The sequence below is a fragment of the Podarcis filfolensis genome, assembly GCF_964270895.1.
Source record: "Podarcis filfolensis genome assembly, chromosome: 15".
NCBI classification, from domain to species: domain Eukaryota; kingdom Metazoa; phylum Chordata; class Lepidosauria; order Squamata; family Lacertidae; genus Podarcis; species Podarcis filfolensis.
The window spans coordinates 11,571,209-11,596,717 of record NC_139618.1 but is presented as its reverse complement, the minus strand read 5'-3'; the positions used below and the strand labels follow the sequence as shown (position 1 = coordinate 11,596,717).

Here is a 25,509-nt window from a genome sequence, read left to right as displayed (position 1 = left end):
GTCAGGCCCATACCATCCTCATGTATTTCCGTCTTTACAAATACAGTGGTCCCTCAGGTTACAGACACCAGTGGCGTAGCGTGGGGGGTGCAGGGGGGGCGGGCCGCACCGGGCGCAACATCTGGGGTTAGGGCAAATCCATGGGTTAGGGGGCGCAAATCCACGGGTTAGGGGGCGCAAATCCACGGGTTAGGGGGCGCAAATTACTTGCCTTGCCCCGGGTGCTGACAACCCACACTACGCCACTGACAGACACTTCAGGTTACAGATGCTTTAGGTTACAGACTCCGCTAACCCAGAAATAGTACCTCGGGTTAAGAACTTTGCTTCAGAATGAGAACAGAAATCGTGCAGTGGCAGCGGGAGGCCCCATTAGCTAAAGTGGTACCTCAGGTTAAGAACAGTTTCAGGTTAAGAACGGACCTCCAGAACGAATTAAGTTCTTAACACAAGATACCACTGTAAGCAAATTGCTTGATGCAGCAGACTTCCATAGAAAACAACTGAACCTGTCTTCCCTTGCTTACTTCTGGCCCAGTTCTGCAGCCTGTTGGATTATGGCCACACATATTCCCGTTAGTGGTCCGAGCTAATACACATCCAACTGTCTCCCTTGCTCTGAAAGCTTGTGTGTCTCCTTTCTTCCACGCTAACAACTTGTCTTTGTTCCCTTCCGCACAGCTGACGTCCCGGATGATGAAGGAAAGCTTTTGTGAGCTCCGGCAGCCGCCGAACCCCAAAACGAGCACCTGCAGGAGACGCCCTCCCCCCCCCCCGGATCCACCCTTCCCGGAACATGGAGCCGCGGAAAATTCATCCCGGGGAACCAACTACACAGCGACATGGTGTTACTTCAGCCAGAGGAGAGGGGGAGTCCGTCGGAGCACATCTCAACAGACGTGGAGTCCTGTGCTTTTGCGGTCTTGCGTAAAGAAGATCTCCCGTCTCCCCTGCTCCAGAGGGAAGGGACCTTCCTGGCTGGCATCTTTCCCAAAAAGAAGTCACTTGGAGGACCGGTGTACAGCTTTGCTTTCGGCTCCATGAAGATGCTCCCTTGGGTCAACGGCGAAGACTCCCTGCCCCATTGAACACACTGCTGCTCTTGCCATCCATCTCTTGTCTACATCCAAAGGCATCATCCTAGTTGGAGAAGCAGAGCCTCGGCTTTGGGTTGTGAAAGCCAAGATCCGTTTTGTATTATTGAATCATGGCATAGGACACTTTCTGCAGGAGGTCAAAAAGATTGGACCGGCTGGGCACATTCACATACCTACATATATATATTTAATTTAAAGGTGTTCTTTGCACTAGCAGGAAGCTGCTGGAGCTACCTCAAGGCCACTGCAGGGTTTGGTCTTGGCCAGGAATTTGGTGTTTTAACTTTCTACTGGGGAATCCAAGCGTAATTTCAAGCCCTTTGAGGGGCGGGGAGAAGCAACAGAGAAAGAGGCGGCGTGGGCAGCTTTAGCCGAGAACGTTACCTACCTACTGATGGTCCTCCGGGTCAGAAATGAAGCTGCCCAGAGTGTCCGTTTCTTTAAATGCAAGTGAATGTGAGATAGTTGTTGCTTTTGAGTCAAGGTCAGGTCGAAGAAGAATTGCTGTTTCCTGTTGGAGTCAAATGCTATGGGAGTAGCTTAATGTTGGGGAATGCTTTGGAGGGAGTAGGGCAGGCTGCGGCGGAGCCACAGTGATCCCGCCCAGATCCCAAAATCTCCAGCCTCTGCTGTTCCAAGAAATTGGTGTTTTCAGAAAGAACCTGATTGGCTCCCAGTAGCGCCTGTCAACTCACTCAGAGAAGCAGAAAGAACGTGAGGGTTAGCAGCAGGGGCGATTCCTGCTGTGTTGGATTTAACATCAGCACATATAGTCAGGAATATTGCCTGCCACCTCTAGCAAGGGCCAGGAGGGTAGTGACTCCTATGGGGGTTCGAGGCTCTGCTGAAAGGTTGTAGCACCTTGGGAGACGAAAGGCCTGCCAAGTTGCATGGTAAAAAGGGTAAAGGGACCCCTGACCATTAGGTCCAGTCGCGGACAACTCTGGGGTTGCGGCGCTCATCTCGCTTTATTGGCTGAGAGAGCTGGCGTTTGTCCGCAGACAGCTTCCGGGTCATGTGGCCAGCATGACTAAGCCACTTCTGGCGAACCAGAGCAGCGCACGGAAACGCCGTTTACCTTCCCGCTGGAGCGGTACCTATTTATCTACTTGCACTTTGACGTGCTTTCGAACTGCTAGGTGGGTAGGAGCTGGGACCGAGCAATAGGAGGTCACCCTGTCACGGGGAATCGAACCGCCGACCTTCTGATTGGAAGCCCTAGGCACTGTGGTTTAACCCACAGCGCCACCCACGTCCCTAAGTTGCATGGTACATGGTGCCAATTCTCCACGACAGATCCCTGATAGAAGTGTCAGTCCCTTCAACTTCCTGTTGTTGGCGCTACAAGCTTTCTGCAGCCGAGTGGGGTGGTGGAGACAAGCAAGCTAACTCCACACACACATAGAGACCGCAAGGGTCGGAGGGCAAACTTCTGGAGCAGGGAGCCTCTTCTGTGCATGAACCCCTGAGGATGAGGGCTCCAAAATGCTCAACAGGAATAGCAGCAGCGGGTGGGTTTGTGTAGGACATTTGTCCTTCACCTGTTTACTTGACTCAGATGTAGAAAGCTACAGGCACATAGGAAGCAGCTCTCCAGAAGAGGCCTAAAAAATACAAAGCAAAGAGACAGTGGAACTAGGTTTACTGTTTATTATACGCACCCACTTTTGCATTGGAAAGCTATGAGCCAGCTCTGGGATTAGGCCGAACTTATTTGCCAGACAGAATGGTGCAGTGGCAGGGAGAGCATAGCTGTCAGGGCCTGGAGGGGAAGATATCACCATGGTCTGAATTTCAGCCGCAGAAGAACATTAAGAAAAAGGTGCGCTCTCAGAGCATAAATCAGGTCGAAGCATCAACACGCAAGATGGGAAAGTAATCTTGACCTCCACCCTCATCATCTCCCCGCATCTCCTCAAATGTTCCACCTTTCACCCTGCCTCTCACAGCCGGGCTTTTGTCATTTGCTCCGTCCTTTTCCCCCCCGTCTTTCTTTCCTTGTAAAGAGACACTTAAAAACAATCGCTTTGGCAAATGGTGAAAGGGATGGAAATGTGACGTACGTTTTCTTGTTATACAAGGCAGGACTCGAACCAGTTTTCTGATTTTCTTTCAGAAGCAAAACAAAAACAAATAAGATGAAAAATGGCTATTTTATATTTTAAAGAGCAATGAAGTTGATTATGGATCTCAGAGTATAAGAAGAATTAAATATAAATATATGCATTATGTAAATTAAGAAATAAAGCTATTTAAACACTTCGTGCCGGCTTTCATCTCTCGCTCGGCTGCCTGTCGGGAGACGCAGGTTCCAGGTGAGACAGCGGCTTTGAAGGAAACCGCGGGTGTTTCTCCTCCAACAGCGCTTACAGCCATGCCTGTGCAGAGATCGGAAGAGACTTGCTGCAAACAAGTAGGGCCGGCCCACGCAGGAGGCAAAGCAGGGCAACTGCCTCGGGCGGCGGGATTCACAGGGGCAGCAGATCCGGGCTCTAAGGAACGTGTCTCCTGCTGCTGCCGCAATGGCAGCAACACCTGTGATGTGCTCCTTGGAAGCTGGGTCTGCCTCCTCCTTGTCAGCACCCCCCCATGCCACCTCTGTAGCAGCATCTTGGCAAATAGGAGGCACTGCTGGTCTCTCACCGCTAGGAAGGAAATGGGTGGGGCTGCCATCTGGGTTCACCTGGGCTCTGCTTGTGCGATTCAGGGTGGGTCCCTTACCCCCACTACAACAGCCCTTAATTCTCAGTAATGATGGCACCGGGGAGCGTTCTATAAGTGGGGAGCCACCGCAGAAAAAGCCAGTTCTCATGTTGCCACTGTCCGGGCCCCTCCTGGAGGTGGCACATGGATAAGGGCCTCAGATGATGACCGCAAGGTCTGGGATAATAATAATAATAATTTTTTATTTATACCCCGCCCTTCCCGGTTCAGAAAACCGGGCTCAGGGCGGCTAACAACAAATTTAAAACACTTAATTGATGCAACAAAAAACAGCATAAAATACGGTATAAAATGTGAATAACAATAAATTCAGAATTCAAAAATCAATTTAGGGGGAAATCAATAGAGAAATGGGGCCGTTGATATGATCCAATGCAACTCTTGTTGAGATTTGTGTTGCCATAGCTGGGCTCAGATCATCGGCCTCTAGACCGCTTAGCGTTGTCACCCTGACTGTTTTTGTCAGCTACAGAGAGATTAGCCTTAGGGCTAAATGACTTGTTACAGTGTGGATGGTTCTACTCGCATTCAGGCAGATTCTAGTAGAAGCCGCCTGCAAACGGGGGAAGTCAGTGACTGACATGTGGGTGGGTGGGTGTACATGTGTGTTTATCAGCGCAAAGATGTTAGAGGAGGGTGAACCTTGCATGCACACTCCTCCCCCCCCCCAATTCAAGCAATGCATCTTCAGGCAAATGCACATGTGCCCAGGCATGGCAGAATTCCCTGAAGCTTCCAGGCATGGACGATTCATCCTCTCAAATCAATTCGGCTGCCTGACACACCGTCTCTGCAGGAACAACCCCCATACAGACTGCCAGTTGCCAGAGGCCACGACCACCCCCTTCCATTTGCAGAACCAATTTGCAGAATTTATAACAAGGCACAGCTCAGAGGCGAGCTTCGGGGGAGGGGGTGAGCCAGGTCACATCCGAGGGCTTTTAATGGGGGCATAGCCTTTTAATAATGTGCTTAGGCTGGCTTTTGACATCTCTCGCGAACGACAGGGAACGCCCACTGCAGGAACCTTGACAGCGGTTTCCACAACCGCCCACCCCACAACCAACCGCCCACCCCATCTCAGAAATGGTGCTGAACAGGACTGCGAAGAGAGCAAATGAAAAGGGCATTTCCCCTCACATAATCAACACATTCCTCTAGGGGCGATCTGTTGAGGACCACATAGCATTGTAAGAGTTGGAAGGGACCCTGCAGGTCATCTAGTCCAACCCCCTGAAATGCAGGAATAAGTTTGGCCAACATGCGGTTCGAACCCACAACCCTGAGTTTAAGAGGCTCACGCTCTACTGACTGAGCTGTGTGTTGGATTATCTAAAGTACATCGCTGGCAAAGCATCGATCTCCCTCAAAAGGCCCAGGTCGGTTCCCCTTCAACCTTAGGATACATTTTGCAACCCCCCCAACTCCCGACCTGCCTGGCAGCGACTGGAAGCAAGGTGGGGGCATGTTGGCTTGCTGGACAGCAAAGCCCAGGCCTGCAGCATTTCAGGTGGAATAACCTGCTGAATGACCTCCTCTGCGTCTGGCCAGATACACGCCATTCATTTAAAGCACAGCGAAATCACTTTGGACTCCCATGGATTTCCCCAAAGAATTCTGGAAGCCGCATGTTGCTAAGGGTGCTGCAATTTCCCAAGCGGTTTATCGTCTCCACCCCCATCGTTCTGCCCAGATGCTGAGGTCCAGCTCTGAGGGCCTTCTGGTGGTTCCCTCACTGCGAGAAGTGGAGTTACAGGGAACCAGGCAGAGGGCCTTCTCGGTAGTGGCGCCCGCCCTGTGGAACGCCCTCCCATCAGAGGTCAAAGAGATAAATAACTACCTGACATTCAGAAGACATCTTAAGGCAGCCCTGTTCAGGGAAGTTTTTAATGTGTGACATTTTAGTGTATCTTTGGTCTCTGTGGAAGCCGCCCAGAGTGGCTGGGGAAACCCAGCCAGATGGGCAGGGTACAAATAATAAATTATTATTATATTTCTCAGCCTGTCCGTCCCTCTTTACAGGGACGCCTGGGATTGTAGCTGTGTGAGGGAAATGGGCAGTGCTGTTTTGATTAAAGAAGCAAGGTGCCGCTCCTCATGGAGGGCAGCGCCGTGGGTGCCAGCACAAAATGGCTGCCGCGGGCAGTTGTCATAATCTCATTGCTGAGCGACAAGGTGCAAACCAGCCAACCAGAAGCATCTCTGAGGTGGACTTCGGTCAGCATCCGAAGTCAGGTCCAGTCCCAGGGTCGGGCTAACAGCAATCCATGCGGTCAGACGGTCCAGGAATCCAATGATCATGGGTTCAGGGGTCAAGACGAGCAAGAAGCCAGGAACTGCAAACATCGTTTCCAGCATTTGATGGCTGCTGGAAGCTCAAGCTTAAGGCAGCTGAAGCCAGCTGCTTCTTAACAGCACCTTCTATTGAGTCCTTGAAGGCTGATGAGCTGCAGGTGGAGTCACTCCATCTTCTCCCCCCTCCAGGCTGCTGTTCAACAGGTGAAGCCGACTCCTGGCCCATTACAGCAGCAGAAATAAAACAAGGTGCCAGTACTCCGTACCAGGGAGAACTCAAAAATAAAAATAAAAATCTAGGAATCGGGACGCCTAAAATCAATCAGCACCTTTAACACATTCCCCAGGGGTGTTTGCGGAAGGCCACAAGAAAGTGGTGTCACTTTAATTTTAATAAGTATTAAATTTGTATTACTTTGGCGGCAATTGGTTAAAGATTGTGGAAAATCAATAAAAAATAATTGGCAAAAAAAAAAGTGGCATCATAGTGCTTTAAGTGTGTGGTACGGATGTAGCCACAAAATGCTGGCTGGCAGCTGAAGGAGCAGCGAATAGAAACTGTATGGGGGAGCGTGCAATGGAGTATCCTGAAAAAGAGCGTGGCTGGCTGCTGCAACCCTGGACGAGAGCTCCTCACCGCAACATTGTGGTGCGCAGAATACTACAGAATCTCTCACACCCCTCTGTTAGTACTGCTTCTCCTCAGACAGCAAAAAGCAGGTGGTTTAAGTCCCCATTTTCAAAGTACCCAGAACTCCGTAGGATGGAAACCTCCCTGGGGGAACTAGTGAAGGAGGCTGTTGCCCGTGGCGCCAGCCATTTTCATCCACCCATTTCCCCTCAGATGCCTAATCCTCTTCATATGTCAAAAGGCCTCTTCCCAGGCCACGAGGGAGATGCAGATGGGAGCGTTGCCATGGTACCCTTGTCCTCAAGGGGTCTGGAACCTCGAATCGCCCGGCTGCTTGGCAAGATGGTCCTTTTTGCACCACGCAGAGATCCGCTTCTCCTCAGCAGAAAACTTTTTAGCGGCTCTTATGAATGTTCTCCAACGGGACGTGCCGCCTCTTCTCCTCAGGCACAAAAGATGAGCAGCTGTTTCCTTCAAGACATACGCAGAGGGTGGGCTGTTGTAGCTGCATCATTAAAGAATAATTAAAACAGCGAGACTGAACGGAGGGACGTGGGGGACGCACATGGCCCTGATGTCTTCCTACGCTCCTCTCCACATCCAATCCTATTCTACGGCACCCGCAGAGAAGCAAGACGTGACAGGCCGAAGGATGAACGGATCCGAGGAGGAATATCAAGCTTTATGCGTTATAAAAACACTGGGGAGCTGTGCTCGTGTCTTCTGCCTGCTCTGTTTCTGTGTAAATTACAAACGTGCACTGCAGATAGAAATCTAGCATATAAGTGAGGAGTGTCCCTAGGAACCCTCTTTCCTACTAGTTTTCTACATGCAGGGGCTTGAGTTTTCATACAGAGAAGTCCATCACTGAGCTGCCTTAAAGTGGTGTGGACCAGGCACTGGTTTGCCTCACCGTCTGCTCTTTTAAGAAAACTGGACCAATGTATTGACCCAACCAAAATTAGACTTTAAAGGTAAAGGTAAAGGGACCCCTGACCATTAGGTCCAGTCGTGGCCGACTCTGGAGTTGCGGCGCTCATCTCACTTTATTGGCCGAGGGAGCCGGTGTACAGCTTCTGGGCCATGTGGCCAGCATGACTAAGCCGCTTCTGGAGAACCAGAGCAGCACACGAAAACGCCATTAACCTTCCCGCCAGAACGGTACCTATTTATCTACTTGCACTTTGACGTCCCTTCGAACTGCTAGGTTTAGTAGCCCCCAAATTGTATTGACAGACCCTATTGAAGATTACGATTTAGGTCCAGTTAAGATGTATGATTTAGGCCGCAAACCAAGAGTAAGTCAGCAAGCCCTGCCAAACTTTTGAGCAGAGATCTCTAGTGCTGCAGGTAGGCATGTGTCAATATACTTGGCATCCCGTTGAGGCAGAAATTCACCAGCAGGACAGAACACAAGAAGCAGATTTGGCATCTGGCTGGCTAACAGCCTGACGTATTTAAGAATTCATGAACTGTGGAAATATAAACAGGGGAGACGGTGGATCATTTGCAGGCTGGTACAGCCTTGTGAGGATTAACAAACGGTGGTGTGGTACAGCTTAGAAAATTGTCCTTGGACGCTGTGCTTGACGACATGCCGCTTTTTGTATAATTACATTTTTTTGAAGGGCTTTTTAGGTTTAGCACAAGAGGAAGTGCAAAGATGATGGAAGTCACAGAATCACAGAATCGTGGAGTTGGAAGGGAGCTTCGGGGTCATCTAGTCCAACCCCCTGCAATGCAGGAATTCTCAGCTCCTGCTTTGCCTTTGTCTTCTCCAAAACAAGGGAAACTGTGCTCAACCTGGCAAAAACAGATCAAGTGATAAAAGGAAGGACTAGCCGCTCTAGAGTATAAAGTTACAAAAGTATAAGCATGCTTCTAGCATTTGTAGAACATGAGATATGAAACAGAAAATACAGGCACTATTTTTCTCAATTTTTTTCTATGAGAAACTATTCCTTTCATTGTTTTATTCTCCCCCACCGAATAAACTTCAGCAACATCATTTTCCGTTGTCCCAGGTGGCATAAGCCACACCAGAGGGTTCAAACTACAAGAGGAAGGACGTCTGATTGTCCAGAAGTCCAAAGGAGCATCTCAGAAGGTGCTGAAGAAGAGGTTGGATCTCTGAAACAGATTTCCTGCACTGGCAGAGGGCTGGACTGGAAGACACTGGACCTCCCTTCCAGCTCTAGGACAATCCTTTATTATATTGACTGTTAATCTTTTGCAAAGGCGGGGGGCATTGATTCCCCCCACCCATCTCTATCAAATAAGGACATGCAGAGAAAAACCTGTTCCAGCTCTAACAGAGACGTCACCACTGCTAACTCTTTTAAAACATATAATTTTTATGAAGGATTACACATCCAACAGCAGAGTAACTTGCAGCCTTCTGTTATTAAAAAGGTCAGGACAGCGGACTGGAGAGGATCATAAATCTGAATGTTCCAAGGAGTTTCGACAGCGTCGTCTAAAAGAGGCTGCTTCCATTTAAACCCAAAATGTGTTATATTATCTGTGATCTGGCTTCCTTTGGGCTTTCCAAGCACGTTAACCAAGGGGCCCAAAACCTTTTATTTATTTGTTCCAAGGCTAGTAACTCTGGAGCAGAGTACTAGACTTCCAATCAGTAGTAATATACTACCAGTAACAGTCTACTATAGTAATATTATAGTAGTATAGTTAAAACTCTGCAAGCTGATTTTTTTATATACATAAAAGGGATGCTTATCACACATTTGCATTCAGTGGATTATTTAACCAGGGTTTCCCAAACTTGGGTCTCAGGGATAATGGGAATTGTAGTCCCAAAAAACAGCCAGACCACTGGTCCTGCTACCTAGGGATGATGGGAGTTGTAGTCCAACCACAGCAGAGGACCCAAGTCTGGGAAACCCTGGTTTAAGCCAAACAAAAGGTGCAAAAGGTTTATTCCCCAGCCTTGGCCAACCTGGCGCCCTCCAGGCGTTTTGGACTACAGCATGCTGGCTGGGGCTGATGGGAGTTGTAGTCCCAAAAATCTGGAGGGCGCCACATTGGTGAAGGCTCCAGCACTTTCCCCCTTCCAGTTCCCTTCACAAGTCAGTCCTCTGCTATCTTCCCTTTCTTTCCCTTCTTCTTTTTCTTCTTCTTCAAACTGCCCTGCTGCACATCGGCCTTTTTGCCGCGCCCTTGTGGCTGCGCTGGCTTTTTGGCTGGAGGACCCTCCATGGACACTTGGCTCTGGCCGCCGCCTCCCCCTCGGTTCTTCCTCTTCCTTCTCCTCTTCTTCCCCGCAGGGGTGGCGTTGTCTGCAACAGTCGTGGCGGCCTCTTTGCCGCCGTTCTCGGCACTGTTCTCCTGGGACTGGCTTGGTGGCACCTTTTTGCGGTTCTTGCGTATCTTGGTGGCAGGCAGGAAGCCCTTTTTCTTCCGCTTCGGCGCCTCGGCTGCGGCTGGGTTCTTCGGCTGGGCCGGGGCTTTCTCCTTGACCGGTCGCCTGGAAATCAAGAGAAGATGGTCCAAGTTGCTTTGAAAAGACACCGGACAGAGAAACGGGCGGGCTGGATAAATCGCAGGACAGCAAAAGGGGTGGTGTGTATATCTATGATGCAGTTTTATGGCAGGTTAAGAGCAGTGGCTCCCCGCAGCCCTGTTATTATGATATTTATACAGGGTGAATCTTTTAAAAGAGGCCCTGTGGAACATGTGTACAGTGGTACCTCGGATTACAGATGCTTCAGGTTACAGACTCCCCTAGCCCAGAAATAGTGCTTCAGGTTAAGAACTTTGCTTCAGGATGAGAACAGAAATTGTGCTCCGGCAGTGCAGCAGCAGCGGGAGGCTCCATTAGCTAAAGTGGTACCTCAGGTTAAGAACAATTTTGGGTTGAGAACGGACCTCCAGAACTAATTAAGTTCTTAACTAGAGGTACCACTGTACTCTATATCCATGGGGCCTCTTTTAAAGGAAGTAAAGCTCATCTCTTCCAGGCTTCCCAAACCTGGGTCCCCTCTGAATGCTTCATTTATTTATTTATACACTGCTTGATTGTAAAATAAAAATAATAATAACCAAGCAATAAAATGATCACTAAGAAAAATCAGCAACAATATGGCATTTTGAAACGTTAAAATAACAATAGACTAAAAGCAAATTAAAACTTGCATCAACTTTCTAAACACCTGGATAGGGGCAGGGGGGTGGCGTGGAGCCCGGGCACATTTTTCAGGGGGGGGGGCTAACAGTGTGCATGACTGCCCTGCTGCATCCTGCTCACATTGCCCTCTGCACCGCCCCCCCAAGTGCACCTGCACACCAGGCATCATATTTAACAGGCCAAAGATTATGAAGCCGTCTTAATGCATAGAGCCAAATAAAACCTGAGCGGCCCTCAGATACATCTTCATTTATGGAACTGCAACTGCAGGCGAGTAGAGTGGAAAGTTGGGAATATGGCAAGGGGGAAAGGAGTTGAAGACATCCCTGTGCTGTTCCAACCCAGGTTGCTGTTGTTAGGAGCCTAGGCAGCTGCCTCAGACAGAATCAGACCACTGGTCCATCTAGCTTAGTGCTGTCTACACTGACTGGCAGCAGCTCTCCAGGGTTTCAGGGAGGGGTCCTTCCCAGCCCCACCTGGAGATGCCAAGGATGGAACCTGGGACAGAGCAATGTTCTACCAGTAAGCCACATTTCAGTGGCATTATATTTATATCCCACCTTTCCTCTGAGGACCTCAAGCAGGCAGACATGGTCTTCCCTCTACTCATTTCATCCTTACAGCCACCCTGCGAGGGAGGTTGTTCCTGGCTGAGTGAGGATTTGAACCCGGGTCTCCCATGCCCGTAGTCTGTCCACTACACCAAAGAGGTTCTCCTGCTGGGGACCTCTCATGAGCTTTCATTTTAATGCAAGTAATAAATAAACGCAAGGGCCAACAATGCGATTCACATCCGGCCAGGTTTCGCCCCAAAACAAAGCACCTACGTGACGCCCAGGAGCTTCATGACGTTCCAGTAGATATTGTCGAGTCGTGTGGACCTCCCGAAGCCTTCGTGCTGACTCAGCGCCTGCAGCACCTGGCGCAGCCCTGCCAGATCCACGTTCAGCTTCTGAAGGGGAAAGACCACAAAGCCAGATTGGTTGGCACCCACCAAACACTGCACCTCAAATAAGTCACGCAAACTGCAAATCGGCATCTTTACACGCTCACAAATTGGCAAGATGCGGTCCCGACCCCGCAACGGAGCTCTTGGGTCTCCCTAAACGAAGGAGCAGCCATATGTCGCCATGTTAATTAATTTCAGTTTCAGATATGTATCTCAGAGCAACTTAATATAAGCATATAAAAACAGTTTCATATATGTACAGTGGAATCTCTACTTATGGACGTAATCAGTTCCAGAGGTCCGTCCGTGGAGTTCTAAGTCGATCCGGGTCGCTGGTGCATTTAGCAGCAGTGTGCTTCTGCGCATGTGCAGACGGCGGCAGCCGCTTGCCGCTTCTGCACATGCGCAAACAGCAGAAGTCACTTCTGCACGTACGCGAATCAGGGCAAACCCAGTATTTACTTCCGGGTTTGCTGCGGTCGCAACTTGGATCGGGCCCAAGTAGAGGCAGTCGTAAGTAGAGGTTCTACTGTATTTGCTTTTTTTTAAAAGTCAGATTCAAAGTAGACAAACCAGGATGGAAATCTCCACTTAAGTGTCTTCTTGGGGGAAAAAAATTAATGGATGCACAAAAGACAACAGAGGCAGCGGATGTTATGGAATGAGAGACAGGAGTTCCAGATAAAAGGTCTGTTGAAGCTCACTTTCAGACACCAGTCAACAGAAGCTGGCGGATATTTGTGGACTTGAAGCCAGGGCATGAATGGAGAGCGAATGACGAAGAAACGTCCCTGCTGGAGTTCTTCGTGGATGTTGGCTGCTGCATGTTTGTGTGTGAGTGAGAATGTGGTCGAGGCAAGTGGCGTGTGCGCATTCATGCAAACGCGGTGTGCAAAAAAGGAAACGGGCGGATATTTGTGAACAGGTGAAAGCTGTGGAAACTGGCAGGCTGAAGTTAGTGGATGAAGTTGCTGGGCAGATGCCAGTGGAGGGTGCTCTGGGTGGTGCTGCTAAATTCCAGCCATCCCACTCACTGCCCTTTTTCCCCCCCCATCCAGGGATGTCTGAAGCCGGGCCAAGTTTTCTCAAGACCACCCAGCGAAGAGAACTGCAGCGCTCAAGGCCAGCCAGCTTATACTGATAAATAAAATTCTTTCTAAACACATCTACCTGTAGAGTCTGGTCTTCTTCCAAAATAGATAAAATGGGATATCTTATACCTGAGTTTTATGGTGCGTTCCTGCCCTTCACCCCCCCCCCCCACCCGCTTGGGATCATTACACACGAAGGCTGTGCTGAGAAATGGATAATATGTGAACAAATCGCTGCTGAGGTTCCCCCGTCATTGTCAGGGCTGGGGAAGCTGTGCTGATGATTCCCTGGCTGCTGCCACTGGCTACAGATTGCCGGCGATTTCACAGAAAGACATGGTGTCTAAGGGGGGTGAGAAGGATGGTATCATTGGGAGGGAGGAGGGAAGAGACCCGGGAGAAGGAAGCTCAGGGGAAGCTGGAGACCCAGAAGGGAAACCTGGGTTGGCTCCTTCCTGTCTGCTTGAGCTGTCAACCTCTCTCTCCCACAAGGGGCCTGTCCTTGTCTCACCCACACAGCTGTCGAAAAAGCCGCAAATGATTTTTTCCACTGACAATCTAGCTCCCCAGCCCCCCCCAAAACAAACTTCTAAGGATCCCTAAGGTCTTACAAGCGCTTTTAGTTATGGTTCCTGCATTGCAGGAGGTTGGACTAGATGACCCTTGGGGCATAGTTGTCAACTTACAGATTTGAAAACAAAGGACCAGCAGCCTCGAAAATAAGGGATCAGCAGCCTTGAAAATAAGGGATTTTAGTCAACCAGCTGAAATACGAAGTTAAAAAGGACCAGATAATTTGGGAGAGCACCGCTGGTTTTTAGCCCTTCGTTTCCAGAGGTTGCTGCTCAAGACACCAGCTGATGAAACCACTTTTCACGCTAAACGAAGTCCAAGCTACGAAGATGCTGCTGCAGTTCTGTATCTTTTCTCTCGTGCTCCATCTGCAACTCTCAGTTCCATCAGGTGGGGCGGGAGGAAAGTGGGGGAGGGGGGAGAAATAGCACCCGAAGTAAACCCGCAGATCAGACCATCTATGCTAGTCTACCACTACAAATCTATTGGAGAAGCACTTATGGTCCTTCCTCCGCTTTCCCCCTCTATGGTTAGCCCTTGGAACACCTGCCCACACCTCCGCCTCCTCTCTCTGAACTGCTTTCTCTATGGTTGCCCTTGCTCTCCTCTCAAGGCTCCTCAGCAATTCATAGGCCGCGCCAGGCTGCCCATCTCATCTTGGTCCTTCGGCGGCCTAGAGGGAGCGGTGGCACCGCGCAGAGGGGAGGCCCCAGGCAGAGAAGCTCAGTTTGGCACCTGCGAGGAGGATGGTGGTGGAAGGGCCCAAGACTCCTGCCAGTCCCGGCGGGGAGGGGCTCCCAGGGGCCGAGGCTGGTGAGAGGAGGCCCGAGGGGGGCGGACCGTGCAGCCAAGCAACACAGTTGGAGCCTCCCTCCTCCCTGGCCGGCAGGGAGGGAGGGAGAGAGAGGAGCTGCTTCCTTTGAAACCCGGGAAATTTAAGGAACATCATCAATAAGGGACAGCAGCGGGACACGGCGCTGGGATAAGGGAGTTTCCCGCCAAATAAGGGACAGTTGACAGCTATGCCTTGGGGTCCCTTCCAAGCCTACAATTCTAAACAATCCACCAATAAATAAATATGCTCAAAAGAAGGCGAAGGATCGCCTTGCATAATAACAGTTAAAGAAGAAGGGGGAGGGGAGGAATCAACATATGAACTGGGGCTGGCATGAAGTTGCTCTTGCTCTCCTGCAAGGCCAGAATAATGTTGAGCATATGCAGAATGCATCATTGTTCTCCTTCATGCCACAGCTTCCTTCCCCATCATGTTCGCTGCAAGGGGGATAAAATACGAATGATTCATTCATTGCTTGATTTCATTCATTCACCCATCCGCTGAATCAGTCGCTCAGCAACAACTCATTCACTCTCTACTGGGGACCATCCAGGGACAGGCAGCTAAGCAGTCAAGATTTGCAGGGTCCAAAGGGGGGGGGGTATGAGAGCCCGGCACCAAGAGTGACGTACACATGTGGATGGGGGCTGGGTTTCAGAAGCAGCCATCAGAGGGAACACAGACAGGTAAACATAGCCCCCAGCACAGGCGACGTCCAGGACAGTATGCAGGATGAGAGAAGGAAGCAAGATCTTCTCTGATGGGCTAAGATGCTCCTCAGGGAGGAGGAAGTTCAGAACCTGGGATAAGGTGGAACAGGGATTGGCCCTGGGATCTGATGACTGAATCAGGAGGCAGGGCTGATGCCATTCCCAGGTGGAGCCCTTGAAGCTCAGACCTGAGTCCGTTTGGTTTGTGGTTGATACAAAGCGCTGGTGGTCCAGGAGATAAAGACACAGGACAAGGAACCAGGAGTCAAGGCTGGCAGAACATGGAGCAGCTGCCAGGACCATATACCACCAGTCCTAAAGGATCCACGTTGGCTCTCAGTACGTTTCCAAGCACAACTCAAAGTGTTGGTGCTGACCTCTAAAGCTCTAAACAGCTTCGGCCCAGTATACCTGAAGGAGTGTCTCCACCCGCATCATTCAGCACAGACACTGAGGTTCTCCTCCAAAGGTCTTCTACTGGTTCCCTCACTGCGAGAAGTGAGGTTACAGGGAACCAGGGAGAGGGCCTTCTCAGTAGTTGCACCCGCCCTGTGGAACACCCTCCCATCAGATGTCAACAACTACACAAGATGAACAACTACCCAACTTTCCAAAGACATCTGAAAACAGCCCTGTATTGGAAAAAAAAATAATGTCAAGTGTTTCGCTGTGTTCTGTTATATTCTGGAAGCTGCCCAGAGTGGCTAGGGCAACCCAGTCAGATGGGTGGTGTATAAAGAATAAAATTATTATTATTATCACCATCATCATCATCATCCCCAATGTACAGTAAGACTTAATTTCCATCCAGCCTTATCTCACACCAAGAAACACCTATTCTCAACTACAAAGACATAGCGGAACAGCAATCTTAATCCAAAGAGGAAAGGTCCATATGATCAATTTACGTGAGCTAAGAGACTCCAGTGTCCCAGATAAAAGATAAAACCAGGCTGGAAGAGCAAAATCTACCTGCTGAGTCACAGTTTTTATGAGGTAGTTCAGTAGCTCCAGACATTTGATGATCTTCTCCTGGTCCACCTTGACCTTGATTTCACTCACTGTCTTTAAAGTCTGAGAAAAAAGGAAGGAAGAAAATGAAATCAATTACCACGAAAATCATATCCACGAAGAGGGACCTCAAGACATTTATGTTATTTGTTGCGGTTTCCTCAGCACTGCCACAAAAAGAGAAAATAAGGCATAGGATCAGAAAACAATCACTCCAGAACATTAAAAATCTATCGTTAGAATCATGGTGTAAGAAAGTATGGAAAGTTACATGGGCAGAAAAACTAGTGAACTTCGGGAACAAAAGCAACTGAAGGAAATGAATTATGTTTTGTGAAACTTGGTCTGCTGTTTTTGGTTTTATTAATAGAATGAGAGGGAAATAACCCAGCCCCCCCCAACTATAACTCCCATCGTGCCTGACCACTGGTCATGCCTGTTAGGCCTGATGGGAGTTGCAGTTCAGCAACATCTGGCAGGCCAAAGGTAACCCCCCCCCCCTCTTGGCCTAGGGATTGTCTCCAGTGCTAGTCCTCCTCAGAGAAAACCCATTGGAAATAATGGGCCTGACCAGCTTGGGTCCCATTCATTTCAATGGTCCTATTCCTTAGGCGCCTCAGCTTCTCGTGAGAGTATCAACTCCGCAAAATCATCAGGGTCCCATAGGTCTCCACATACATTTGGGTTTTTGCTGTGTGAACTTGGGGTCAGGGACAGTGGTACAGCCCCATAAATGTGGGAGTTGGGGACTGACAAGTGCCGAACTTCACAGAGGTTCAACGTATGCGACACGCGACACAGAACTTTGAAGTTCCACAGCAGCGGGTCACGAGTTCTCTTCCTGGTCCCCTCCTCCCAGAATGCCTTGCTCTAAGGAAGGACCCCGCTTCATCTCCTCAGAATGAGACAGAGCGGGGAGAGGAGTAGAGCCATTAATTTGATTTTGAATTGATTTTAGAATGCTGTGTTACTTTTATTGTTGTTAGCCACTCAGAGCCCGGCTTCGGCTGGGGAGGGCGGGATATTAATAAATAATAATAATAATAATAATAATAATAATAATAATAATAATAATAGTTGTTGTTGTTGTTGTTGGCTGCAGAGGCATTCATTGCCCCCTGGTGTGTTGTGGGTGGGCTGGTCTTGTATTGGCCTGATCTAGCCTAGTCCTGTCCACTGTGCCGGACAGTAAAGGTAAAGGTAAAGGGGACCCCTGACCATTAGGTCCAGTCGTGACCGACTCTGGGGTTGCGGCGCTCATCTCGCTTTATTGGCTGAGGGAGCCGGCGTACAGCTTCCGGGTCATGTGGCCAGCATGACTAAGCCGCTTCTGGCGAACCAGAGCAGCACACGGAAACGCCATTTACCTTCCCGCCGGAGCGGTACCTATTTATCTACTTGCACTTTGACGTGCTTTCGAACTGCTAGGTTGGCAGGAGCAGGGACCGAGCAACGGGAGCTCACCCCGTCGCGGGGATTCGAACCGCCGACCTTCTGATCAGCAAGTCCTAGGCTCTGTGGTTTAACCCACAGAGCCACCCGTGTCCCTCTGCCAGACAATGGCTCCCTGCAATCTTCCCCATCAACTGCTCTCCAATTCATTCAGCTAAAGATGTCTGTGCAACAGCAGGTGCTCCACCAACCGAATTATCGTCTGTTCCTTTCGCAGGAGTTTTTAAGCAGAGGTTGGATGGCCACCTGTCAGGGATCCTTTAGCTGCGATTCTTGCCTCGCAGGGGTTTGACCCGTGGGGGTCCCTTCCAATGCTACCATTCTAGGAGTCGATGATTCCAGTAAAAAATGTTGCTATGCTTTGTCATTCTGGCGAGCAATGCAGATAAGCTGTTTCCCAGAGAAGGAGGGGAAAGAGCCAGTAACAAAGATGAGGATTATTGCTATTCTTTTATTTAAGAAAGCTATGCTGCCACAACTCCTGGGCTCGTCCCTGAGCCAAGGACCCAACCCGTATCATCTCCAGCTGGTCTGACACACAGTTTAAATAGCAGGATTGTTCTCGAGTTCGGCAAGTGAGGGGCCCTTTGTCTCCAGGTCCTGCTGCCTACAGACAGAGCAGGCCTCAATATGAACAGCACTGATCTTCAGTCTGCTCTGCGAGGAGCCACCAGCAAATCAGGACAAGATATATGCCAGAATTTACTCTGGTGCAGAGACTCCATGGGGCCACAGGGTTTGCGGATTTCCTTGCCCAGCTATGCTTCTCCCTAGTTATTTATTTTACTTATTTGTTGCATTTATATCCTGCCCTTTGCTCCGAGGAGCTCCAGGTGGTGTATAATTTTTATTATTATTATTGTTGTTGTTGTTGTTGTTGTTGTTGTTGTTGTTGTTGTTGTTATTATTATTTATACCCCGCCCTCCCCAGCCAAGGCCGAGCTCAGGGCGGCTAACAACCAATAATAAAAACTAGTTGAATGAATACAACTTAAAAACAATATTAAAACACAACATTAAAACATTAAAATGCAGCCTCATCACAGGAGGAGAAAGGAAAAAAGAAAGAGGGGATCAAATTGACTCCAAGCCAAAGGCCAGGTGGAACAACTCTGTCCACGTATGTGGTTCTCCCCCTCCTCATTCAATCCCTACAACAACCCGGCCTAGAGCCTCTTGGCACGCCCTTGCGTTGCCATGGTAACGCCTTCCCTCCTCTCACCCTGCAAGGCTGGGTGCCCAGGACCATCCTTAGCAAACAGCTTACAGGATTCACTCCGTCTGCTGGAATGCAGAGGTGAATCTACGAGTCCAGCAGACCAACTCATTAGCTGAGTGATATACAGTGGTACCTTGGTTTAAGAACAGCTTAGCTTATGAACAACTTGGATTAAGAACGCTGCAAACACAGAAGTAGGTGTTTTGGTTTGTGAACTTTGCCTTGGAAGCAGAACATGTTCCGCTTCCTGTTGAGTGTGTTCCATTTGTAAATTGAGTCCGCCGCTGCTATGGGAAAGCACGCCTTGGTTTAAGAACGCTTTGGTTTAAGAACGGACTTCCGGAACGGATTAAGTTCGTAAACTGAGGTACCACTGTATTTCTAAGGTGGAGGACCTCCGCCCTGCACCTCTGTTTGCTGCCTTTGTGCCAAAAGAAAACCTTGCCGCAAACATAAACATTAAAATAAATACAGTGGTACCTCAGGTTACATACACTTCAGGTTACATACGCTTCAGGTTACAGACTCCGCTAACCCAGAAATAGTGCTTCAGGTTAAGAACTTTGCTTCAGGATGAGAACAGAAATCGTGCTCCGGCGGCGCAGCAGCAGCAGGAGGCCCCATTAGCTAAAGTGGTGCTTCAGGTTAAGAACAGTTTCAGGTTAAGTACGGACCTCCGGAACGAAGTAAGTACTTATCCTGAGGTACCACTGTATTTCCACTATGAGGATCCCAGACATGGATTGGCAAAAGCCAGGGTTGATGCAAAGGGCTGATGCAAGAGCTCCTCCATTTGTGTACACATAAAGTGTATTTTTTATACTATCCAAGCTTAACTGCTGCTGCTGCTCTCTCGCTCTCGCTCTCTTTCTCTCAACACACACACATCTGTTTTTGTCACCAGGTTCAGCCACCCCAAGCCATCAAAATATGTCGCTCATTATTGGCTTTTGTTTTTAATAACAGTGATGGATTGAAACAGACAGGCCCCCGAAGCGATCCTGCGGATTTAAGCAAGGACAAAGCACCACGAACAAATCAGAATCTGAGCTCCGCATATATTGAATAGCCAGCATTTGAGACGAGAACACGGGTTAGCTCATGTATCATCTTTCCAGAGCAAACTGTGCCCAAAGCAGCTCACAACAGAACATACACTTGTTATCAAAACACAATATCTGATTTGGAGGTAGAAGAAAAAGCTCTCCAGTTGCCTACAAGACGTATTGTGGTGTCCTACCTGATGCCTGCCAAAACAAAAATTTTACACAACACAGCTCAAGCATTCAAAACCGGAAGGGGCAAACGCTGGGCCCTGTTTTCAACCAGTTCTTCATATCTGCAGTTTCTTGGGGGTTCTGGGGGGCTGCACACATGGCAGGGGAGGATGGGGAAAGCTCCAGTGTGGAAACGTACATCCTTGCACCGATGGGACATGTTAGCTAGATCCTAGATCGCAGAAGTAGACCAAAAGAATTTAACCCCTCTGGACCTATTTTAAAATGTTCCTCCTTACCAACCAGAGTGCCCCACTGAAATTAATGGACCGAACCCGCCATGCCCATGAATTTCAATGGGTCTACTCTGACAGAGATGAAGCCTTAGGGTGCTAAGATCCTCTGGTGAGCACCTTCTCTCGGTCCCATCAACATCAGGGGTGCAGTTGGTGGTGATAAGAGACAGAGCCTTTTCTGTGGCAGCCCCCATATTGTGAGATTCCCTCCCAAGAGAGGCTAGACTGGCTCCCTCCTTGTTCTTCTTCCTCCAGAAGGCTAAGACCTTCCTCCTCTTCAGGAAGGCCAATGGAAACTCAGGTGCAGGCGATGCTGATCGCTGGGCTGCCATCAGGGCAAACTGTACTTTAATGGCTGGTCCTAAATATGTTTCACTGTATTCAAACTATTGCTTTTAAATAGTTTTGGTTTTACGACTTTGAGTTTTTAATGTTTTAAAAAAACGTTGCGAGCCACCTTGAATCCCAACTTGGGAGAACGGCAGGATACAAATAGCTTTACAATAATAATAATAAACCCATATTAAAGCTGGGTTTAATGGTTTTTATGATTATTTTATCATCATGTGTTGTTTTTTTACTATCGATGCGCCGTAAAATGTGTTCTTAACGCTGTACATCTCTCTGAGATCTTTTGATAAAGGGCTGTATATAAATTGAATAAATTGAATGAGTGAATAAATAAATAATATATTTTCTGGAATCAATTTTGGAGCGAAGGCACAGAAGACAAGTTGCCTGCGATTGCTCAGGCATAGCGGAGAACCTGAAGCACGGCTGACCCCACAAATGGCATCCCAACCAGTATGGATACAAATAAGGTCAGGAAGTTCTTATTATGTAAGTGAACACAGAGATGCAGAGGCCTGCAGCTAGTTAGGATGCTATTTTAGGCGACTGTCACATATTCCCCCCTAATAGCCTCTTTCTCCTCCCCCGGACTCCCTTTCCTTCGGCTTCATGTTACACAACACGCTGAAAAGGGACAGCTCCCCAACCTGTTAACTCCTGCAATCATCTGTCTTGCGTCACCTGCAGCAGGTGGACTAGACACCGTGCGGCCCTATTAAATTACAAGCCGGGGTGAAAAGGAGGGCACAGCGGGAAGCGGAAGGCTGCAGCAAACTGGGCCCCAGCGAACGATTTAGCAGAAGCACCTGTCAAAGGGAAAAAACGTCTCCAGGTGTCTGTTTCCTGAGATTTATATAAGAGAAATGCAGGTAGCAGTGTTGGGTCCACTGCACAGAGAGAGAGAGAAAGAGAGAGAGAATATCTAGGAATAGCAGGGAGGTAATATCTGTGTTACAGCTAGCTGAAATGTCACTTTTGAGTTTTCCACAACTCTTCTTCAGGCGAGATGAAAAGGAAAGAGGAGGAGGGGTGGGCAAAAAGGGCAAGGAAATGTCTCTCTTTACCTTGTAAGATGGAGTGGGTGTTAAGCAAGCCCAATTCTCTCTTTTCAAAATAAATGTTATTGAGGCTGACAGAGAAAAATACAAAACTTGATATATTTTCCCGTTTTTTAACCAAACCAAGACTTTTTATATAGATAAAGAAGGAGAGGAAGAATAGAGAAGGGAGGGGGAGAAATAAAAAAGAATAGAAAATAGGTTAAAAGAGAAAGATAGAAACGTAAAATTCTGAAAGTAAAGAACTTCCGATTCTTCATCTGTCTACTATATAAAAACAGTATTATAGTCCAATTTACTATAACACCCCACAAAGCCACTTTCTATGAACAAACATCATCTTCAACCCTCAAATCCAGATGTCATTATTTCTTTCTGCCGCAAAAAGTCTGTGAGAGGTTTCCAATCTTTAGCAAATGTTAACAATGACTCTTCTCTGATTAAACATGTCCATTTTGCCATCTTAAAGAGCAAGCCTAATTCTATCTGACTGTGCTGGGTTGCAAAACGGATTTAAATACTGCAGTGGAAGAAAGTAATGGTCCTTCTCCCTTTGAAAGTATCATATACATTCACCTCCAGATGTTTTTGCCAACAACTCTCTTCAGCCCTTGCCACCACGACCTGCTAAATATCTAAAGGAATAGTTTGGATAAGGACTTTGGCCAACTGTATTCTGTCCTGTTCTCTAATGTTCCTTTCACAGTTTGCATTATGGGATTGTGGCCTTTTTCATGGATACACTGCTACGTTGTGCTAAATTTCATTCATGCCAACAGGAGTGGGTACAACAGCAAACATTATTGGACAACACTGCAACTCGCCCCCCTCCACTTCCCACACATGTGTGCCTCTGTTCCCAAATTCCCCCATGGCAAAAGCAGGAAAGACCCGTATGCCGGTATACCGCCCCAAATTCTGTCACTTTACTCCTGCAATTTTCTGTGTTAATGGGTTTTTTTCTGAAGGCAATTGATACGGAAATGGGTGCTAAAACTTCCACTACGGTTCCAGAAGTGGCGTTTACATCACGAGGAAGCTCAAATAAAATGTGCAAATTAACAGTTAGGGAAATGTAAGGGAAATGGAATAAACTGCTGCATGAACACAGCCCATTCCTTTTCCTCAGCAGCATATGAGTGCAGTTCTCCTGTCTACGGACCAGATCATACTCTCAAGATAGCAGTAGAGTAGAGATATGAGATTTATCTGGGGGGGAAACCAAACACTGGTTTTAATATCAGGCTGGAACGCCTCACCTCTTTTATCTGATTGGTGCTCTCCCTGATCAGCTCCTCCCACTCATTTTCGGACAGCGAGAGCTTGAAATCCCGGGTCTGCAGAGCTTTCTGAAGAAGCATGCATGCCTGGGCCTGAAAAAGAAAGGGGTGGAAAAGCAGGTGAACTAAGGGAACTGGTAGGACATGGAAAGCGATCTCCCCAACCCACCCCTAAGCCTGTGTCTAATACAGCGGTACCTAGGTTTATGAACTTAATCCGTTCCGGAAGTCCGTTCTTAAACCAAAGCTTTCTTAAACCAAAGCGTGCTTTCCCATAGCAGCAGAGGACTCAATTTACACTCAACAGGAAGCAGAACATGTTCTGCTTCTAAGGCAAAGTTCACAAACCAAAACACCTCCTTCTGGGTTTGCGGCGTTCTTAATCCAAGTTGTTCATAAGCTAAGCTGTTCTTAAACCAAGGTACCACTGTAGTAGTTTTGCGGCGCAAGGAGATGATACAAGGGAGAAGGAGACCTACGCATCCTCCCAGAGGAAGACACTTGATCAAAATCCCATTTTGCAGCTGCTTTTAAGACTTCGGGGGATTCCACCTTCCATCCCACCACAACACACCCCAAGTCTTTGGTGTTCAGGCTCATCCCGACACCTTACCCCTCTGAGGGCACAGTGCCCTTCTAAATGCACACTGGGAAGCCAACCGGTTTGTTGCTGTGCAGTGAGTAAAAACAGCTGGAAACTCCCAGGCAAAAGAAACCTCAAACCCCGTGGATGTTTGCACAAGTACTGATTGTCTCTGAGCCCTGATCCTTGCACACGCAGATAACCTAGCCTTTAACAACCTGCATCTCGGAAGCACATCAGACACGGAAAGGTTGGTTCATTCGGTTGGGTTCCTAAAGGCCACAAACAGAGCCATTCAACACAGAGACACTTAAAGGTCTTTTGCTTCTTCCTATCTTTGAACCATTGAGCCAGCAGGAGAAAGAAGATTAGGAAGAATTGGGAATCACTTCCATTTTTATTTCATCAGCTAGTGGCAAAAACTCCATCACCTTCCAGATAATAAAGCCCAGCTCTGCAAACTTTGTGCCCTCCAGATTAAAATATATATATATTGTTACAATCCCCATCAGCTCCAGCTGTGGTCAACGGATGATGGGAGCTTCAACTCAAAGCCACCTGGAGGGCACAAGGTTGATGAACGCTGTGATATACCAGTTTGTGCCAGGACCAGATCCTGTCTCTGTGCAACTTCCAGGCAGGAGCTGCGGTTTTATTTTTAATCGTATATCGGTGGCCAAGACAGAAGCCAGTTACAGGATGTGCAACCTGCTGACCTAAGGGAACACAGCCAGATTCTGAGACGGGCCAAAAATAAAGAGGGGGAAGTTGGCCAACCCTTATGCCCCAAAGAGCTTATGAGTTTGGAGTGGGGGGGGCGTTGCTCCCAGAGTGGGGCAGAGCTGATGCCTACTGTCATGGATTTGCTGGCTGCAGAGAAGTGGTGAGAGCCCAGGGATTGGTTGTGGAATGATGATGAGAGGTCAGAGGAAGGAGGAGAAGACTGGGAGAATTGTTGAGTTGGAATGGACCCCAAGAGTCATCTAGTCCAAGGATGTCCAACAAGTTGATTGCCATCTACTGGTTGATCGTGGTGGGTGCACTGTCGACCGCAAGATCCTGCCCTGCCCCCCCAAAAGCTCAACACCTTTGATAAATCACCGCCAGTCTTTTTACAGTGGGAGAAGATCACAGTCTCTTGAAAGCTGAACATGCCTGATCTAGTCCAACCCCCTGCAATGCAGGAATCTCAGCTAAAGCATCCATGACAGATGACCATCCAACCTCTGCTTAAAAAGCTCCAATGAAGCAGAGTGCACAACCTCCCATTGGAGTCCGTTCCACTGTCAAACAGCTCTTACTGTCAGAAGGTTTTTCCTGATGTTTCGTCAAAATACTTCTTATAACTTGAAGCCACTGGTTCGAGTCCTACCCTCCAGAGCAGGACAAAAATTGTACGGTGCTTTCTCGTAAGGAGATCGCCCCAAACAATATTGGGAGCTGTAGTTTAAGGGTGCTGAGAACTGTAGCGCTGGGAGCGGTCCCCTAGCAACTCTCAGCACCCTCAGTTCCCAAGATTCTTGGGTGCGGGGGGGGGGAGAGAATCCATGACTGCTAAAGTGGTGCAAAAGTGCTTACAATGTATGGTGCACACCAAAGCTTTTATCTTGCACCGGATAACGTCAATTTTGCAGTCTTAGGAAATGTGTTAGTCCTTGAGCCACCTCTTTGTTCTTTTAAGCTGCAAAACGCTTTTGGGCATCGCTGGATGCCAGATACTAATAACGGGTGTTTGACCAACGATTCCAGTGAATATTTACAATTTTGAAAAACTACCTAGTAAACGGGACGCGGGTGGCACTGTGGGTTAAACCACAGAGCCTAGGACTTGCTGATCAGAAGGTCGGCGGTTCGAATCCCTGCAACTGGGTGAGCTCCTGTTGCTCGGTCCCTACTCCTGCCAACCTAGCAGTTTGAAAGCACGAAGTGCAAGTAGATAAATAGGTACCGCTCTGGCGGGAAGGTAAACGGTGTTTCCGTGTGCTGCTCTGGT

General features: G+C 48.5%; 2 protein-coding genes across 5 annotated transcripts in view; one reads left to right on the top strand and one right to left on the bottom strand.

The window, feature by feature from the left end:
- The window catches only part of SPNS2 (SPNS lysolipid transporter 2, sphingosine-1-phosphate), a gene marked incomplete at its 5' end in the record, with an annotated part of 102,011 nt that extends 98,652 nt beyond the window's left edge, over positions 1-3,359 (top strand). For both annotated transcript variants that reach the window (XR_014541933.1, XM_083587753.1), the window contains one exon: positions 682-3,359. The remainder of the gene's footprint in view (positions 1-681) is intronic.
- A 5,722-nt stretch (positions 3,360-9,081) lies between these two features.
- The window catches only part of MYBBP1A (MYB binding protein 1a), a 50,386-nt gene continuing 33,958 nt past the window's right edge, over positions 9,082-25,509 (bottom strand). The window contains exons 24-28 of one of the 3 annotated variants that reach the window (XR_014541898.1): positions 22,913-23,026; positions 16,022-16,123; positions 11,719-11,843; positions 9,661-10,231; positions 9,082-9,528 (exon numbers count right to left, since the gene is read on the bottom strand). Coding sequence is in view for 2 of the 3 variants with exons in the window: in XM_083587451.1 (XP_083443577.1) it covers positions 9,835-10,231; positions 11,719-11,843; positions 16,022-16,123; positions 22,913-23,026 (738 nt within the window). In the remaining variant the exon portion in view is untranslated. Of the gene's footprint in view, positions 10,232-11,718; positions 11,844-16,021; positions 16,124-22,912; positions 23,027-25,509 lie in introns of all 3 variants that reach the window. The other 2 variants (XM_083587451.1, XM_083587450.1) reach the window with 2 other exon arrangements.